This window comes from Dromiciops gliroides, chromosome 2, assembly GCF_019393635.1.
Source record: "Dromiciops gliroides isolate mDroGli1 chromosome 2, mDroGli1.pri, whole genome shotgun sequence".
NCBI classification, from domain to species: domain Eukaryota; kingdom Metazoa; phylum Chordata; class Mammalia; order Microbiotheria; family Microbiotheriidae; genus Dromiciops; species Dromiciops gliroides.
Window position 1 is genome coordinate 570482849 of NC_057862.1, and position 19048 is coordinate 570501896.

Sequence of the window (19048 nt, forward strand, 5' to 3'; positions counted from 1 at the left end):
GAAATCCAAATTAATTTACAAATCTCAGCTTCTAGAGGCTGAGCTGCTACTTGTGCCAATTCTTTGTAACTTATTCTGAGGATACAGAATGTTAGAAATAACATTTAAGATTTTTAGTCTACAAGCACATGTGAATGTTTAACTTAGGGAAAAAATGTTACAGATCACCAAGTCTAATTCCCTAATGTCTTAATGTTTGTGTTTCTTACAGAAAGAAGTATCTTACCAAAAGAATTGTTTTTGAAACTTGAATTTCACTTTGACATCAGAGCAAGAGATGAAACAAAGCAGCTGGATTAGAAGGAACTGGCTCCTTGTAGCTGGATTAACTTTCATAGGTGTCCATCTTGGCACATATTTTATACAGGTAGCTGCAAAACACTCTGTCAAATCTCAATTAGGATCCAAAGAAAAGAATATCAAAGAAATTAAGTAAAAGCACCTGTGGAAGTTTTGACATATAGTGTTCAATCAGCATGATTCGATAAACTTCAAAAGTATAAACTGTTTAAAATTACATGGCCAGTGTCACATATTCTGACAGATCCTTGATGAGTTAATTGTATAACTTGAAAATATATGTGAAAAGTATGATTAAGAAAATAAAACTTCTCTTTACTACCTATATATAGCCTGAAATAAGATGTCTCGTGTTAAAGCTAAAAAACCTTCATTATGTACCTGCGAACTACTGACAAAAGAGATCATTAGTAAATCTCTTTCTGTATTAAGAGAAATTGTAACCTCTTGCTATGGCCCTTCTGGTAGACTGAAGCAACTGCACAATGGTGTTGGAGGTTCCGTTTGTACAACATCATCATCATCATTCCTGTTCAGTAACCTTTCTGTCACCCATCCTATATTAAAGATTTTGACAACCTCCGTGCAAAATCATGTATCACGTTTTAGTGACTGTGGCTTATTCACAGCCATTCTCTGCTCTAACTTAGTTGAAAATTTTCAGAGATTAAACTTGTCAACTGCTACTGTCATTAAAATAAGTAAGCATCTTTTAAGTCTCTGCACTGACTATCTCAACTCTGAGATCTGTGGCTGCCGAATCTCTGTAGATTTTAGCAATATGAAGACTCTCCTGTGTTTGGTACAAAGCATATTAGCAAGCAAGCCTGCTTGCCTACTCAACAAAAAAGAAGCAGATCATATCAGTACTTTGATTCTGAAGGCATTTTTGCTTACAATTCCAGAAAAGGCTAAAGATCGTGCCATTTTGGGAAAAAGTATAATTATACCTTTAAAAGATGAAAGAGTTATGGATTCTACTGTATTGCCTGGAATAGTCATTGAAATGCCAGAAGTTCAATTGATGAGGAAGTTTCCTATCAAAAAATTACCCTCAGATGCCCTCAAGTTGGCACTCTTTTGTATATCTATGTCTGGAGATATTTCCGATCCTGGAGAAGGAACACTAGTGATCAGTTATGGAGTTTCTCTTGAAAGTGCAGTCTTGGATCAACTGCTTAACTTGGGAAATCAGCTCATTAGCGATCATGTAGATATTGTTGTCTGCCAGAAAGTTATACATCCAACTTTGAAGCAGTACCTCCATCAGCATCACATTATTACCATAGACAGAGTTGGAATATCTTTGGTGGAACCCCTGTGTGAAATGACAGGTAATATTGAGACAAATTTTTTTTAACCAGTTAAAATTTTCCCTTTTGAGGTATATTCACTGTTGGCATATCTTGAAATTGTCCATGTGGTAGATAAGTACAGTCTATTCTACCCCAAAGATTTGTTCACATTAGCTTCTCTCAAACACCGTGAATAGCAACGAAGAGATAGAAAATAGAATGTACCCTCTCCTCTTCCTCCTTTATTCCACTTTCCCCAATTTTACATACATATAGCATATAGATAGATGTATATGCATGTGTACACATGCACTTTGTATCTCTAGGACTTAACATATTTCCTGGCACAGAGTAAGTAGTAAGTACTTTTTTTGGCCTGGGGTGGGGGGTGTCTTTTTTGTTGTTGTTGTTAATACTTTTTGAATGGCATTTAAAGTTTTGGTCTAAACATAATATTGGAACTTTTAAAGCATTTGTCCACAAATAGCTTTTTGTACACATAGCAAGCTAGTTTTACTAAGTTTGCACTGTCAAAGTTGACCTATTACTTGTATAGATCACTGAAAAGGCTAACAAGCCTATAAGAATTCGTAATTTATTGCATGGTCTTATCAGCTTTGTTGAACCTAAACAATAAAGTAGGATTCTTTTTTTTTTTTAAAACATCATTTCTCAAAACTTTGTTTTCATTTTAGCACCTAAACTTCATTGAATACCATATGGTGGTAACTTGAGCAGAAGCCTAAAAAATGGGCCGGAATGTCCATTGAAGAATTTATTATTTTCTTAAAGTCCTTTGCTTCTCCAGACTTCACTGTTTCTGTTAAGAACATCAACATACTTTGTGAGCCAGGTTCATATACTTCATGTCATCATTAACTCCTCCTTCACCACCCATATCCAGTCAGTTGCCAAGTCTTAATTCCAAATCCACAACATTCCTTGTCTGTGTCTTTTCCAGTCATGTAGGCCCTCATCCATCTCCTTTTACCAAAAGACTTACACAAGTTTTCCAAGTATATTGTCACATTCTACTTTCTTCCTCCTATTTATCAAGCCATCCACCAAAATAATTCTAAAGCACAATTGTAATCGTCATTTCCCCCTATTCAAGAACATTTAGTGTCTCCCTGTTGCCTATAGGATTAGATAAAACTAATTACCTTGGTATTTAAAACCTTTCACAGTCTGATTTCAACCTGCCTTTACAGGCTATAGTATTCCTTTCATGCACTCTAGCCAAACTAGCCTACTGGCTAGTCTACATACAAATTTAACATCTCATCTTCTGCCTCAGCCTTTACAAGGACTCTTTCCATGCCTGGAATGTACTTTCCCCTACCTTCACTTCTTCAAATTCCTCATTTTCTTTCATACTTGAGTCATTTGTCACTTCCTACAAAATTGGATGTCCTAATGCTAGGAGGGGAATTTTGCCAGAGGGGTACTGCTGAGATTTAATGTATAATAACCTATGACCACAATATGGCCCTGGACAGGTGTTCCTTCACCCAAAGAAACAGGAGATAGAAAAGGAATTAGTAGCATTGTATACTAAGAAGATATAATCATGAAAAAATCCATAGATAGGAGCCAGTAGGGTATGGTGGAGAACATATGGGTACAGATCAGTGGAGGGAGAAACAAGCAATTTCCCCCATGAGAAGAGAGCCCAGAACAGAACCCTGAGGGACAGCTAGGGTTAGAGGGCATGATTTAAAGCATCAGAGGATGCAGAGGAAGCCTAGGTAGGATACTAAGGACCAATATTGTGAAGAGAGATGGGCATACGCTAGAAGGAAATTGAGATACACAGGGAAATTGAGGCAGCATGGTGTATCAGTTTAGGAAGGCCACTGGCTTTGGAGTCAGGAGGACCTGGATCCAGATCCTGCCACAGACATTTTATAGTTATGTGTGTCTGTATAAGTAACCTGACTTCTCTATACTTCTTTCTCATCTGAAAAATGGGTTGGTGGAATGGACCAAATGACTTCAAAGGGCCCTTCTATTTCAAATCTACATATGATCTTATGAAACAGTTATATTTAGGAGAAAAAATGAGTTGTCTGAAGAAACTGATATATATGTACCAGAAGCTCACCAAACTAGTCAGATTTTCAGGAGCTACAACAGGAGGAATAAAAAAATGTATTCCATGATTCTAGGAGAATCATATAAGGAATACTAAGGCTTAGGATGAACTGAAACTAGCAAGAAAAGCCAAAGGCAAGTTTTATTTGTTTGAAATTGTTTTGGGGAAAAGAAAATCAAAGAAAAGGAAAAACTGTTCACTTCTTATTTCTATTTACTGTGCCAATGAGAATTACCATTGGTAATAATAGCTAACTGGAAGTGGGTATACAAGGTAAGTAAGGATATAATAAGAGAGCACTTAGTTATCCTTGATGAATTCCAGTCACTTAGTCCAGGTGAAATTGCATAATGAAAGAACTGGTGGGTATAATTGCTGAGCCACTATTAAAGATAGTTGAAAGATCATGGAAAATGGGAGCGGTACTACAAGACTGCAAAAGAAAACATGCAGTTTCAAAAAAGGAGTTTGAGGTCTATAGTTGACAGGGCATGTGCTTGCTTGACTTTGATTTCTGGGGAAATTCTTAATAGGTCAACAAAGAAGATAGGTAATGACCCTCTGGAAAGAAAGCACTGAATCCAAAGATTTAGCATAGCTTCATCCAAAACAGGTCAGTTCAGACTTAACAGTTTCTTTTGTGACATTGCTACTAAACTGGTAAATCAGCAAATGCTATAGAGATGGTTAACTATAGATCTCACATAGCATGGTGCCTGGCACATAGTGGTGAATTGATAAATGCCTATTCAATTGATTTATGTAGTATTAAGCAAAGTAATAAAGGATCTAAGATTATTTAAAGGATAGAAGTTATACAATATAACAGCTAGATGGATTCAAAAGCAGTTGAACAGCCAAACATATCAAATGACTTAAAAGGCAACTTGAAAGAGCTGCAGTATTGTGCCCCAAGAAATCATGCTTCCCCTCCTCCCTTCTTCTAACCTTTTTTAAAAATGAAAATTCTTCCCCTTATCCATAAATCTGAAAGACAAAATATCCTATGCTCCCCTAATTTGTTGATGATATCACTTGGGCTTCTCATAGTGAGGGGTGGATGGCAGGGGCATATGGTAAGGACAGCCTTTATTAATCTAACCTAATAAAAAGCTCCTAATCAAACCTAGGTCATTTAGAAACCTTTTACAGGCTTGAAGTTTAACAGTTTTCCTGGGAATAAAAGTCAAGCCAGATCAACAAGCATTTATTAATCACTGACCGTGTGCCAGGCAATGTGCTAAGCACTCCGGATTCAAAGAAAGCCAAAAATGGCCCCTGCTTTCAAAGAGCTCACAGCCTAATTAGGGGGAGGCAAGGAGTGTTATTTTATAAATATGACAGGATAGGAATTGGAGATCATCTAAGAGAGAAGGCATTAACATTAAGAAAGACTAGGAAAAGCTTCTTGTAGGAGGGATTTTGTTTTGTTTTTTTGTTCTTGCAGGGCAATGAGGGTTAAGTGACTTGCTCAGGGTCACACAGCTAGTTAAGTGTCAAGTGTCTGAGGCTGGATTTGAACTCAGGTCCTCCTGAATCCAAGGCAGTGCTTTATTCACTGCACCACCTAGCTGCCCTGTAGGAGGGATTTTAAATGAGACTTGAACAGCAGGAGGTAGAGATGGGGATAGAGAGAATTCAAGCACTGGATTTCACTGATGGAAGACAACTAGTGAAAATGCAGTCTGGAGATGGAGTGTCTAGTCTTGACCAGAGCTCCTGGATCTTAGAGTACATGGAGGAGTGTAAGGTATAAGAAGATAGGAAAGGTAGGAAGGAGCCAGGCTACAAAGGACTTTAAAAGCCAAACAGGATTTTATATTTGATACTGTAGGCCAGTTTGTTAAATTGGGGTAATGACGAGGACGGGCCTGTACTTTTAGGGAGATCAGTTTGACAGTGGAGTCAACTGGAATGGAGAAAAATTTGAGGCAGGCAGGAGAACCATTGAGTTATTGTAATGATTCCAATAGAGAGTGATAAGGGCCTTCACCAGCAGGGATTGCAATGTTGGGGAAGAAAAGAGAGCATGTGCTGGAGATCTTGTAAAGGTAGGATCAATAGAACTTAGCCACATTTAGGGTATGAAGGCTAAGAGAATGAGGAGTTAAGGTTGGGAGCTTGCAGGACTGAGAGGTTGGTACCCTTGACAAGAGTAGGAAAGTGAGGAAGAGCAGAAGGTTTGCTGGTAAGAGAATGAGTTCAGTTTTGGAGATGTTGAGTTTAAGTTATCCATGGGACATCTGGTTTAAAATGTCAGATAGGCAGTGGAGATGCATGACTTCAGTTCATAGGAGAAGTTAGGGCTAGATTAAAAAATTGGGAATCATCTGCATAGAGATGATAGATCCATAGGAGTTGATGAAATTACCAAGCAAAATAGTACAGAGGAAGAAGAGAAGAGGGCCCAGTATGGAGCCTTTGGGGGGGGGGGTAGTACCCAAGTTAGTAAGTACAATGTAGATGAAGATCTAGCAAAGACCACTGAGAAGAAATCAGGCAGGCAGGATGGAGTGGTACTATGAGAGAGCAGAGCTATGAAAATTTGGTGAGAAGAGACTATCAAGGAGAAGAGGAGGTCAAAAAGGGTTAGCACTGAGAAGAACATTTATCAAATAAGAGATCAGTTGTAATACAGCAATACAGAGTAAAGAAGAGAGTGAAATGGAAGGAAGGACAGACACCAGTTGTAGTCTTCTCTAGGAAAATAGCCACAAAAGGAAGGGAGAGCTATAGCATGATGGCTAGCAAGAAAGGATGTATCAAATGAAGGGTTTTTGAGGAGGGAAACTTGGGCATGTTTTTAGTCTCTGGGGAAGTGGCCAGTAGACAGGGAGAGATTGAAATTCATTGAAAAAGTGGGGACGATAAAGGAGACAATCTGATGGATAAACCAAAATAGAATGGGTTCACTTATGTTCATGAGATGAGTGAAAAAGATAGTGCCAGAAGGCAAATGAGTGAAGAGAGAAAAATATTGTCAATAGTTTAAAATGTTTTGTTGAATAGGTGCACAAGCTATTGGTTCCATGAGTTTTATCTCACCTACAAGTTATGGATATGTGAAGGATTTGTGCTCCACAAACTTTGGTTCAAAACACTACTTTCACTTAATTCCTACTGATTCGACTGTCTGCAGTTTGCTTCTCTGTAACAGAAATGAGACTGCCTGGAATGAACTGAAGGTGAGTCAAGAGTCTTGAATTCCCCATCTAAACATAGAATTTAAAAAGGGAAATGGGACAGGCACTATGGTGTTTTTATCCTTTGATGAATGGTGTTCTTTTTTTCACTATGGTCTCAGTTGTCACTGAAGAACAAAAACAGCAGAGGTAAGAGAGGCAGTTACTTAAAATAAGTCCATTGGTTGTTATCATTGTTTTGCATAAGGCTTTAATTTTCTTTGCCACCACGAGGTTACTAAGAATCAGTCCAGTGAAATGGATAGAGAACTAGCCTTAGAACCAGGAGGTCCTCGATTCAAGTCCTGCCTTTGATACATACTAACTGTGTGTCACCTACTCTCTAAAGATAATAAATTACAGAGAAGATGCTGCTCTGCATTGGTAGCAAGCCATTCCTCATCCAGGGGATCCCTATGCCAACAAAAACAGTGCCAGTTTCCATTCCTATCCCTACTTCAACATTATAGCTATATCTTCTCAAAAGGAATTTGCTCCATATTTTCTACAGAATACAGTTGTCCAGAAGACTCCAGTCCAGTTACAGAAGTATTGCTAATACTTTGGTTTCTAAACTTTTTTAAACCATCCTGTTTGAAGCTTATTTGCATCTAATAATAATCGACATTTTAAAACTAAAAATTACAGAGTACTTTTTCCACAATAACCCTGTGAAGTAGGTGGTAAAAGTATTATCCTCTTTACAGATGAGGAAAATGAGGCTTAGAGCCTATGAGTGACTTGTCTGTACTAACACAGGTATTTAGCATAAGCGACAGGATTCAAACCCAGACCTCTTGACTTCATAGGTCCCCTTTCTAATATACCATATTCATGAAAAGAGATGAGTATTCTAGTGCCCTAAAGCAAGTATGCACACATTAGCATCTTTTGTTGGCCAAAACCATTTTACTTGGCATTTGAACAATGCCAACAACTTACTCTTGTCCCTTGAAAATAACAGTTGGATTGTTGAGTCTGTCATGTGTTCCTTTGAAAGTTTTTTGTTTTGTTTTGTTTTTCCTTTTGGGAGTGATAGCACCTTCTGACCTTGGTGAATTCATTTCTGTTTTTCAGCTTGCATGTCAAACAGCACAGCATGTCTTACAGTTAACAATGAAGGAACCTTTGGCTCTTCTGGGAGGTGGCTGTACAGAAACTCACTTGGCCTCCTTTATAAGACATAAGGTAGGTAAGCCATAACTCATCTTGTGGGATTAGCCACATTTACACTAGCTTTACAATTTTTTAGATTTTGTGTTCAATTTAAACCCCCTCAAAAGTAAATTTCTCAGTCAGCTGAATTACACTACACAGTCTTCCCTTTGGGTGAATAACTAAATTATTTGAGTAGGTTCTCCATACACCAAGCCCCTTTAAACAACATGCTATTGCAATATTACAGGAAAAGCATCTTATTGGGAAGTTTAAGACCTAGATTTGAACCCAACCTTCTGCTCCCTCTTCTTGTCGCTTTGAACAAAACCCTGAGCCTTTCTGAATCCCAGTTTTTTCATTGAGGTGATTCTAGATTGGATCATGGGATCATAGATTTAGAATGTGAAGGGATCTTGGAGGTCATTAAATTCAACCCCCTCATTTTATAGGTGAAAATCCTTAAGCTTAGAGAAATTAAATGACTTGTCCAGGTTCACATCAGAATTTGAACCCAAGTCTTTCTAACTCTTTTCTGGTATTCCATGATTCAACATATGGTACAGCCTCAATAGTTAACACCAGGGAAACAAGGAAAAGATACTATGAAATATTATGGGCATTTCCCAAATTCATTTTTTTTAAAAAGCAATTATCAAGTCTCTACACAATTAATGTTGATATCTAGTTCATAGATCATAGATTTAGAGCTTGAAGAGACCTCAGAGATCATGTAGTCCATCCCTCTCAAGTTATAGATGAAGAAAATAAGGCTCAGAGAGGCAATGTCATTTGACCATGGTCACAAGTGAGTAAGTCATAGACCTGGGTTCTGACTTCAATGCCAGAGTTTTTTTCCATCATACCATGTATTCTTTCTGGGATGGCCTTGTGCCACATTCAGCTATTCATCTGGTTGCCACAGCTTCTGTGGCCCCTGTTTCCCTAGTTAATACTTAAGAACCACCTCTGAGGTGATTCCAATTGCAGTTTTTAGTGAACAAGAATCAGTTACTCTCCCCCCAGAGACCAAAGTGGTGTAAGGGAGAGTATACCCTCCAGTGCTGTAGGAAATGTTTATACACTTGTTCTTGCAAATGTATAAATCTTTGAAGGAAATTTCCTTTTTAAAAAACTGATAGATATTAAGTGATTAAATGGAATTATGGAATTAATAAAACTGACCTACACAAATGAGGACACAGCTGAGAGAGGCTCAAGTACCTAGTAGTAGGGAAAACAGATACCATTCCCCCAACCCCCTAAGCTCATCCTTTGGAACCCTGAAGGGTAGGTATAACTACTGGAAAGAGTACTAGAAGATCCTGACCACTAGGCCAGTTCCTGAAATGAACCCAACACCAGAATCTGCAAACCCTTTGGCCTTTCAGCTGTGGCAGTGTGTGTGCAGGGGTGTTGGATGTGTCCTTGGGATCTAGCATAACCAAGGACTGCTAATTAGATTTTGTTAGCACTTTGCCAAGTATTCAAAATTACAATCATTAATTATGAGACACTGTTTAGAAACTTGGTCTATGATACTTGACTTTTGTCTCTCAATTTGCATAAATTTATATTGATTATTTAAAAAACAATCAACAAATATTTATTAGGCACCTACTATGTGCCAGGTCCTAGAGATATATGCACAAAAAGTGAAACAATCTATACTCACAATGAGCTTATATTCTAATGGAAAAGATAACAAATACATATGTAAATATATACAGAGTAACTAAAAAGTGAATAAATATAACAGACACAAAATAGTTAAAAGACAAGGTTGTTTGGGAAGGAGGTCCTTGCATAAGTTGTTGCTTGAACTACATCTTTAAGAAAGGGACTCTATAAGGTAAAAGATGGTGCAGAAGGAGTGCCTCTTAGGCATGGAACAGAGCTGCTCAAAAGCAGGACTGTGGAAGATGGAGTGAAGAATAGTGTACACTGGAGGATGGAAAGAGAAGTTGGACTCAGGTTGTGATGGGCTTTAAAAGTTAAACATGGGGCAGCTAGGTGGCGCAGTGGATAGAGCACCAGCCCTGGATTCAAGAGTACCTGAGTTCAAATCCAGCCTCAGACACTTAACACTAGCTGTGTGACCCTGGGCAATTCACTTAACCCCAATTGCCTCACCAAAAAAAAAAAAAAAGCTAAAAAGAATAGTTTATATTTTATCCTAGATGTCCTAAGAAGCCACTGGAGTTGATTGAGCAGAGGAGTGTGGTCAGATCTAAACTTAATGAAAGTCATTTTGGCAGGATGGACTGGAGTGAGAGAGAGACTTGAGGCAGTATATAATCAAAGAGAAGGAATGTCATCAATAGAGGAAGTTTGGGATGCTTAAGTGCCTGCATCACATCTGGTATCAGTATATCAAAGTATATGATACCCACCAATTTAGCCCTTCTAGTATACCTCATTTCCCACACTTCTGGCTAATGTTGGTTTTACTAGATGTGAATTCTAAATACTATGAACTAGAATTTTTAAATAATTTTGCACATTTACAGTACAGTTAAATTAACAAACTTTTATTTATAGAGCTTCTACTATGTTTAAAAACAAATGCTTAGGGAGCAGTTAGGTTGTGCAGTGGATAAAGCACCGGCCCTGGATTCAGGAGTATCTGAGTTCAAATCTGGCTTCAGACACTTGACACTTACTAGCTGTGTGACCCTGAGCAAGTCACTTAACCCTCATTGCCCCACAAAAAACAAACAAAAACCCAAATGCTTAGACATCACAAGATAATGAAATACCTCTCGAATCTCAGCGTAGTTAGTATTACATATATGTGATTTTATTTTGATTTTTAAACATTGGTTAACTGTTAACCAAAATATTTAATTAACCAAGAAACAAAATCTTTGATACTGTTAAGAGTTATATTATTATCTAATTTAAGGGATATCTATGTTATTCATTTGAAAATGGATCCAGGAGAGTTCAGATGTTTCCTCTATGTCTCCATTCGACCTTAGATCAGCCACAATGTTTCTTGAGAGCCTGCTGTGTGCAGAGATATCTATTAGATGTTTCAGAGGGAAGGGAGAATATTGAAGTCATGAATCTTTAAATTCCCAATCTGATGGAAACAAACACATAAAAAACTAAGAATATATACCAACAAATTATAAAATGAGTTTTAATTAACATATTGAATGGATTCTGGTGTATATAGAATAACTAAATTCAAATCAGATTAGTCAATGGTAGCTTTTGGGAAAAAGCATATTGTGCCGCATTTCGAAATCAGAAAAAGATCTTCAGGTAAAGGTTGGATGACCATGTGTTGGGCATGGTTTCTCTTGTTCAGGGACATGTAGACTAAATGGCCTTAGAGATCCCTTCTAACTCCAAAATTCTGTGTTTCTGTGACTGGGGAGCATAGTTCTCTATCTGAAAGTGATCTTTCCCTCATATGTCTCCTAGCAGTTTCCTTAAACCTTTCCTCTGCTTTTATTATATTATCCCTTAAATTATAGTCACTGATACATATGGCCTTTTCCTTGCTAGGAATTTGTAAGCTCTTTTATTTCGTGCTCCAGCTCCACCCACTGCCATTAGAATGCAGGCTCCTTGAGAGCAGGGAGTGTTTGATTAGTTATTTCTATCTCCAACACTTAGCACAGTGCTATGCATATAGCAGGCACTTAATAAACCCTTTATTCATACATTGATTTCTGTCTGTCTTTGTGCCTATAGGGCTTAACATACATATATATATATATATATATATATTTTTTTTTTTTTTAAGGGGCAATGGGGGTTAAGTGACTTGCCCTGGGTCACACAGCTAGTAAGTGTCAAGTGTCTGAGGCCGGATTTGAACTCAGGTCCTCCTGAATCCAGGGCCAGTGCTTTATCCACTGCACCACCTAGCTGCCCCCATAACATATATTTTTTTAAATTGAGAACCATATCATCACTGTGGACACTTTCTTCCATCAGTTTAGATGCATCCATTTCTTTTTATCCTGTGTAGTAATTGTTCATTTTCATCCACAAATTTTTCAAAGAGCATCTACTTGCTGCTTTTCTCTAGATCTTTTTACATTTCATGGATACCATGGCGATACTTGGGCTATCCATCTGTTACCCCTTGTTCTCACTATATGCCTAGCTCATCTCCCTTTCCTAATCATGTCCTTGATATAGTTCATCAACAACTTGCTTCTGAAAAGTGGCATAATATGATGGTGCAGCCTCCCTGCTTCCTCTCTGCCTCTTTTCATTGCCTTTTGGATCTCCTACTATTTGATTCATTTAAGATCATTGCAGTCTAGGAACTGTAGCCATGTAATATCACCAGAAGAATATAAGTATTTGAAAATATATGTTTTTGATATCAGTGAACAGTTTGAAGTGATTGGAAGCTCTGTTCAACTTCCCAAATTTGATCCAAACTAATCTCTTATTTTAATTCCGGAACCTGGTCATTTTCCATCTGCATATTTATACCAACTCTACAGAGCTGACAACCACCTGTATGTCCTAATCTGGGAAACATGCATTTTTCATCCATTTGGTTTTTCCTTTCTGGGTTTCTAGGATCATTTCTTATGAATGACTAAATCTCTTTTCAAAATTTTTTAAAAATAATTTTATTATGAATTTAATAGATATCAACAAACAGTTTTATATGCAAAGAAAAACAAAAAAGGGAATGGCATATGAAACAGTGAACCTCTGTTATGTACAGTTTGTCTTTTTTTTTTTTGCCATGATGTACAAACTTGCTTTTTGTTTTGTTTTTCTATAATTCAGATATAATGTGGTAGTTCCAACATGGCCCTGTTTTTCTTTTTCTTTTTCTGAACTTCCTCCTACCCACTTTACTTTTCTTTTTTAATGATTCATTGACAGACTTTTCTTGTTTTCTTCCTTTTTTGGTATCAGTATCACTACTCTACACCCCCAAAATAGAAAAAAATAAAAACCCACCCCACCACCTCTCTGTAACAAATAAACATAATCATACAAAACAAAAGCACACATTGGCTTTGTCTGAAAATATATGACTCTAAATGTCAATGGAAAGACTATGTAGTGTTTGGGGCACTAGAACAGTAAACACAGAGACATCTGATATTCTCTGTATTAGTAAATCAGTTATATTACTGTGAAGTTATAGTCTACTGTAGCAATAACCTATGAAGACTTGCCCATCCCTTTTCATATTTTCAAGTATACCTTTGAAATGTGTACAGACCATACTTATAAAGATTATAAAATCTTGGTTGTTGCTGGTTTTGGTGATAATAATCTTTCAAGATCTTTTCCATTCTTATAGGAATCTTTCCATGAAAATTGATCCCTAATATTTTTAAAATTTTGCCACCTGTTCTAACTCAGATTTCTTTTTTTATGCACATGGCAAAAAATTATTTGAGAATTAAAATGAAAATTAAAAATTAAATAGGGATAGGGACTGGACCTATGATTTCATTGATATAAGGAGCTTCCAGGTGAGGAAATACTTCATATTAATGCATGGTAGCATTTTCTCCACAACTTGTCGTCTTAAAGAGTTGTCTTGAGTACTAAGAGGTTAAATGACTTTCCCAGGGTCACTTAGCCAGTATATGTCAGAGATAGGACTTGAACCCAGGCATTCTCATCTCTCAGAACTGCTTTCTGTAAATATGTTCCTCGATTTTTACCTTAAAACTATCAAATCTTGTGGGTTCAAGTTTGGGTAAATAATTGCACTTACTTAAAAGTATTAATCAGTGCAAAAATATTCACATTACCTTTCTGGAATTTTATATGTCTCAAAAACTTGTTGTTATAACATGCTATCCTTTTTTTGTGAAGATACCACTTCTGCCAAGGAAATATAAGTTTCATTTTTGTTCCAATGATAGTGATAAATCTTCTCTAATTCATCTCTACTCTTTCTTGTATTCAGGACCCTAGCTAGTGATCACTGGATGCCTTTGAGATTGGTGACCATGATTTTGGAACAAAACTGTTATGACCAGATCCACACAGTTCTCTTAGTAATATGCTCCAACCTGTTGGGTTAATTGATAACAAAAGTTACTTTAATTAAGGTTTTCAACAGAAATATTCAACAAATTATGAAAAAAATATGGGACTGACCAATCCTTAAAAAGTTATTTAACTGTATGCATTTCTTTGCAATGCCTTTATTTCGTTTCAGGGTATCAGTGTTCCAGAATGCATTCTCAAAGTCAATGACTGTACCCAAACAGAATATAAAATAGTTGCTAATGCATTTTGCAATGCACTACAATCTGTTGCTAGCTCTCTAGAGCATGATAAGGGTAAAATTCTTACTGATAGGAAGTATGGACACTTTTGGTCAGTTCAACCAGATTTTCCTTCAAATGTGAAATGGCAAGATTTGGTTTCAGAATGTGGTTGTGGACTCTACAGTAACCAGGAAGAACTAAACTGGTGTCTCTTACAAGGCATTGATTCTTTTGCTCCACAAAATGCTTCTATCCAGCAAGCCACAAACTCCACTGGCCATCTGACTTTGGACTGTTTTACCGCAAAGCTTCATGGCCTACAAGTTGCTGTGGAGACAGCCAGTTTGATTTTGGATCTGTCATACATCATTGAAGATAAAAACTGATCCAAATTTCAATTGCATTTTGTAAAGTATGTTTATGTGAAAAAGGCTCAAGGTAGGAAAAATATTGAAAATATTAAGTCACTCTCAGAAGCCTGATATTTTTTTTTACCCCTTCGTGCACATTTCATGAACTCATTTGATTTGGCCATTTAAAATGAGCAAAATTATAACTTATGTGGATATATTAAACTAACAGTAAGCCTATAAAGTATTGTTAGAGAAACTTTAATAATTATGTAAATTTAGTATATACTATACATTTTACTTTATTCTGAACATTTCCTTATTTAGATTTATCTTTCAATAAATATGGAATAAAAAAAAGCATTGCCTTGTTCTCATTCCAGTTTTGGCATGAGTATTATAGCTATTTATCATGTATTACTAATTCTGTACATTTAAAATATTAAAATTTGCCCCAAGCAATAACATTCTTGTCCAATCTAAAAAATATGAATTCTGTACACGAGTAGTCTCTTTTTCAAATATCAGTGAGCTGAGAATAAATACATAGAGGTGGTGACTTTAATGCAAGATCATATTTGACTGCATAACTGTTTTCTATCACAATTCACACTTCTTGGAAAATTGGTAATGATGAGCAGGTGTTGGAAAGAGCAGTTGTGTGCAGTCATTCAAAGATTAGCTTCAGGTGAAACAATTTTTTTTAATGCCTTAGGATTTAGAGTGGGAATAGTGACTGAAACAATAACAGAAACAGAGGAGAGAAATTGAAAATTGACATTACTATGAGACTTGAGAAAAGAAAAATTATAGTGGAAAAGTACATATGAAAAAAATTGCTGAATATTTATTTTTAAAATAAAGAAACTTTGATTACATGACCTGTAGTCCAAAGAGAAGTGCTGATATTTCACAAACAATGTAAGGAAAGGCGTTGACACACAGCGAGTGCCAGGTGGAAGAAGAACACTAAATCCACTGAATCGTTAGAAGAAATGGTCTGTTTTCATCAGTGGTATATTAAAGTAAAGGGAAACATTTTATAATCTTGGTCAAGTGTTTGTGTTCACAAAAATTTAAATATCAAATGCCTAGCCATGAATAAATGAGATTGAATTTTAAAATGCATCCTTCCCAGACTCCCATAACTCAAAATAATAAAATAAAATTGGCTTTAGGCCATAAGTGAGTAGAGAGAGAATAAAAGTACTTGCAGAAATGCTTTTGATCTCCACAAATTGCCATTATGTTTATTGAAAAATTAGCTTAGCTTGGAGGTTTCACAAAATGCTTTTCTAAGGTTTTTCCCCTTTTACTATCAAAAGTTAAAAGAGAAAGGAGGGAAAATAGTTTTCTAAAAAGTACTTCTTTGAGGTTCTTTGTCACAAGCAAAAAAATTCCCACAAAAGACCATTTTAGTGCTTGACAGCTTATCTTTACATCTTCTCTTTCCTCCCAATGAAGATGAACTTCAAAGTGGAAACAAAGGAACAGTGTTCTTTCCTCCACAAATTTCATATTTCTCACGCAACCTGTGTAGAGTTAAGGCATTTGGAGATCAATTTAGAAAAAATTATTACCATCATTTAAAAAAAATAGGAATTACCATGCTGTGGTCCACTTTGCCCAATATTCTATTACCATTAGCAAGCTTGAGAGAATTCCCAGGGGCAAATAATGTTTGCCTTCCTTAAAACCATGTTTATGAATGGTAGTGAAATTAACGGCTGCATACTGGATGAGAAGAAATATCAGATATGAAGACAAGAAATCTTAATTTCTATAAGTAAGGAATAAGAGGAACAAAAGACGAGAAAACCAGAAAGTTACAACATATTATTGAAAGGTATACTAAGGAGGATGTGACAGCATTAGAGGCAGCATTCCAGTCATTGAGCCAAAGGAAGACCTATCAAGATTGAAATCTTATTCATCAAAAGCTGGTAGGATATAGCAACAGCCTCTGGAGGTTTGGAAGTAAATTAAAGCCATTTTTTACAGGCATATACCCAATTTAATGTCCAAAACTGGCTTTTAGACTACACAATGCTGGATAAAACAGTAGGGGAGTGGTGGTGTTAATTCCAGAGGAGCAATTTTATAAACTATTGCCACCAGCTGAACAATGCTACAAAGATACTTAATTTTACAGTGGAATTTAGTCATAAATGTTATTGTGATTAATCATGATAAATAAAAAATTACATTAATGAAGAGAGTCTTGTGCAGAGTATGTTTATACAATATTCATTTAATATTTCCACATGATTTATAATAAAGAATCTTTTCATGTTAGACTCACCAAATTTTTAGCCATTTGGGGAAGCCATGTTCCCCTACCCCCATATGCTTATATGCTTAAATTACCCATTATTAAAATCATTTGTTATCAGATTACCCTTGGGTTCATTTAATTTATATAATCAAGATAAAAGTGCTCCACAAGGTAAAAAAAGAAATACAAATCTTAATAAACAATATGATGCACACTACCTAAAACTTCACAAATGCTATCATCTTTAGTATTCTTAGGGAGGTGGGGAAGAGCTATTCCTTGGAAAATTCTTAAAATCACATTATTTGGTGACACATTGTATATTATTGTTAGAGAGTATTACATATAAAATAAGGTTACATAATCAGTGTAGTTCCTTGGGGGGGAGTCCAATTATTTAAGCTAATCATTTCAGATAAATATAATCTGTGGGGAAATCGTCAAGGAGACTAAACATCTCATACAGAACAGTATTTCAGCTGTCAAAATATGCTTATCTCTAGCCCTGGTGAAAAAGGATTATTTTAAACATCTGATATCTTAGGCAATTTTTTCAAGTAGTTTTTCCGTTTACTGCCTATGTTATTCCATAATTTATTCTTTCCTCTAGGCCACATCTTCCAAACCCAGTAGTGTCTAAACCTAGTATTCAGGAAGAATAGACTACATACAGTTAGCCTATATTCTCATATTAGTTAGATTTAACAAACTTTTCATTTAGGGTTTTGAAGGGAAAAGAAAACATCTATGCATCTTGAGTATACTCACTTATTTCCTCTTGGTAAGTTAAAGGAACAGATGTCTTTTTAAAGAGACATAACATTATTTTTAACATAATTGTGAATCAAGTTTTGGGGCAGCCAGGTGGCACAGTGGATAGAGCACAGGCCCTGACGTTGGAAGGACCTGAGTTCTGTTAAGGGCTAAAATTCTAGCTAGTCTGTCTAAAATATCTAATGAGTGGTCGCCAATAAACTATAAGCCTTAGCAAGAGTTAGACTTTTAAGCATTTATTAAGGAGAATAAGAATTTGGTAAAGAGAGAGAAAGGCCTAGATTCCTATCTATTAAAGGGAGAGCACATTTCTAGCTCCCTTCTCCACCAGAGTCCAAAGGAAAGAGCCCCAGAGTCAGCGCCAGTCTCTTCCTTCCTCCTCCCACTAGTCCGCGTCACTTCCTCCCGCCAAAGAAAAGGCTCCTGGTCTTGCCCTCAAAGACCTTCGCTTCATGGGCAGAACTCTTCTACAGTAAGTATCCAGCAGGTGGCATCATTCCAATCGTTACAGTCCCCCCAGTTGTTCCTCAAGAAACAAAATGTTTCCTTGACGGAACAGTAAAAACAATATAATAACTATTGCTAACTAATAATATGTGAACAACAATAGAGAAAAGGAAGAGAGGAAAGTTTTGTCCAGAGGGGCGATTTTTTGTCCTCATGAACCGACGCTTTGACATTGGTCTTGCAAAGGGAGGGCCTCTGCAGAAAATACATATTACAGATGGTGTATATTATAACAGAAAAAGAAAAGAGAAAAAAAAAACAAAACAAAACTGTTCATTTAAAGTCTCTGAAAGTCTTTTCTCAGATGTCCTCTAGGTGTAGTCGTGGAATGGAAGTCTTTTCAGGGGTTGATGTGTGGATACTGGTAATCAGCCAGGAAATTTCCTACAAAATTGAGCTTAACACAACTTTAAAATAGCTTTGTCAATAATCAAATCAAACAATGAAAGTTCTCAAAAACATGTCTAAGGGAATACAGAATCTTAGTTGTTAACATGTGAAACATACAATAAAACAAAAATTGAAACATTCTTTAAAATTATAATATTACTATAGTCCCCCCCTTATGGAGGGTAATTGAGAAGACAATTGCTGTGATATTAATTATTAAAAATAATTTTTTATCTTTGTTTCATCACTTTTTGCATCATCTGCCTAATTATCCTCATGCCATTATGAGAAATTTAAAAATCTAATATAATTGGTAACAGATGTCAAGGCCAAATTCAACACTGTATTTATCATGACACCTGAGATAATTATGGGGGTTACCATAAAAGAACAGAGAAATGATGGGATATGAGCATTCCCACACTTGAGCAGTATGTACTGCCCATACAGTATGCCAGGCTTAAAAGAGGTGGATGGAATATATGTCCATGCCACCGAACATATTGG

At 36.3% G+C, this 19048-nt stretch overlaps 1 protein-coding gene across 1 annotated transcript; it reads left to right on the forward strand.

The window, feature by feature from the left end:
- The first annotated feature begins 643 nt into the window (after positions 1 to 643).
- LOC122740804 (McKusick-Kaufman/Bardet-Biedl syndromes putative chaperonin-like) lies at positions 644 to 17779 on the forward strand. The gene is made up of 4 exons (XM_043983531.1): positions 644 to 1634; positions 6700 to 6875; positions 7950 to 8060; positions 14194 to 17779. Exons 1-4 carry the CDS (start codon positions 644 to 646, stop codon positions 14629 to 14631), a joined length of 1716 nt encoding a protein of 571 aa, XP_043839466.1. The 3' UTR covers positions 14632 to 17779.
- Positions 17780 to 19048: the final 1269 nt, after the last annotated feature.

What these genes read in the sequence shown, in the direction of transcription:
- LOC122740804 (XM_043983531.1), top strand. Translation starts at nt 644, where the DNA reads ATGTCTCGTGTTAAAGCTAAAAAACCTTCATTATGTACCTGCGAACTA. An exon ending in CTGCCTGGAATGAACTGAAG is followed by an intron (nt 6,876 to 7,949) that starts GTGAGTCAAGAG and finishes TCTGTTTTTCAG; the next exon opens with CTTGCATGTCAAACAGCACA. An exon ending in CCTCCTTTATAAGACATAAG is followed by an intron (nt 8,061 to 14,193) that starts GTAGGTAAGCCA and finishes ATTTCGTTTCAG; the next exon opens with GGTATCAGTGTTCCAGAATG.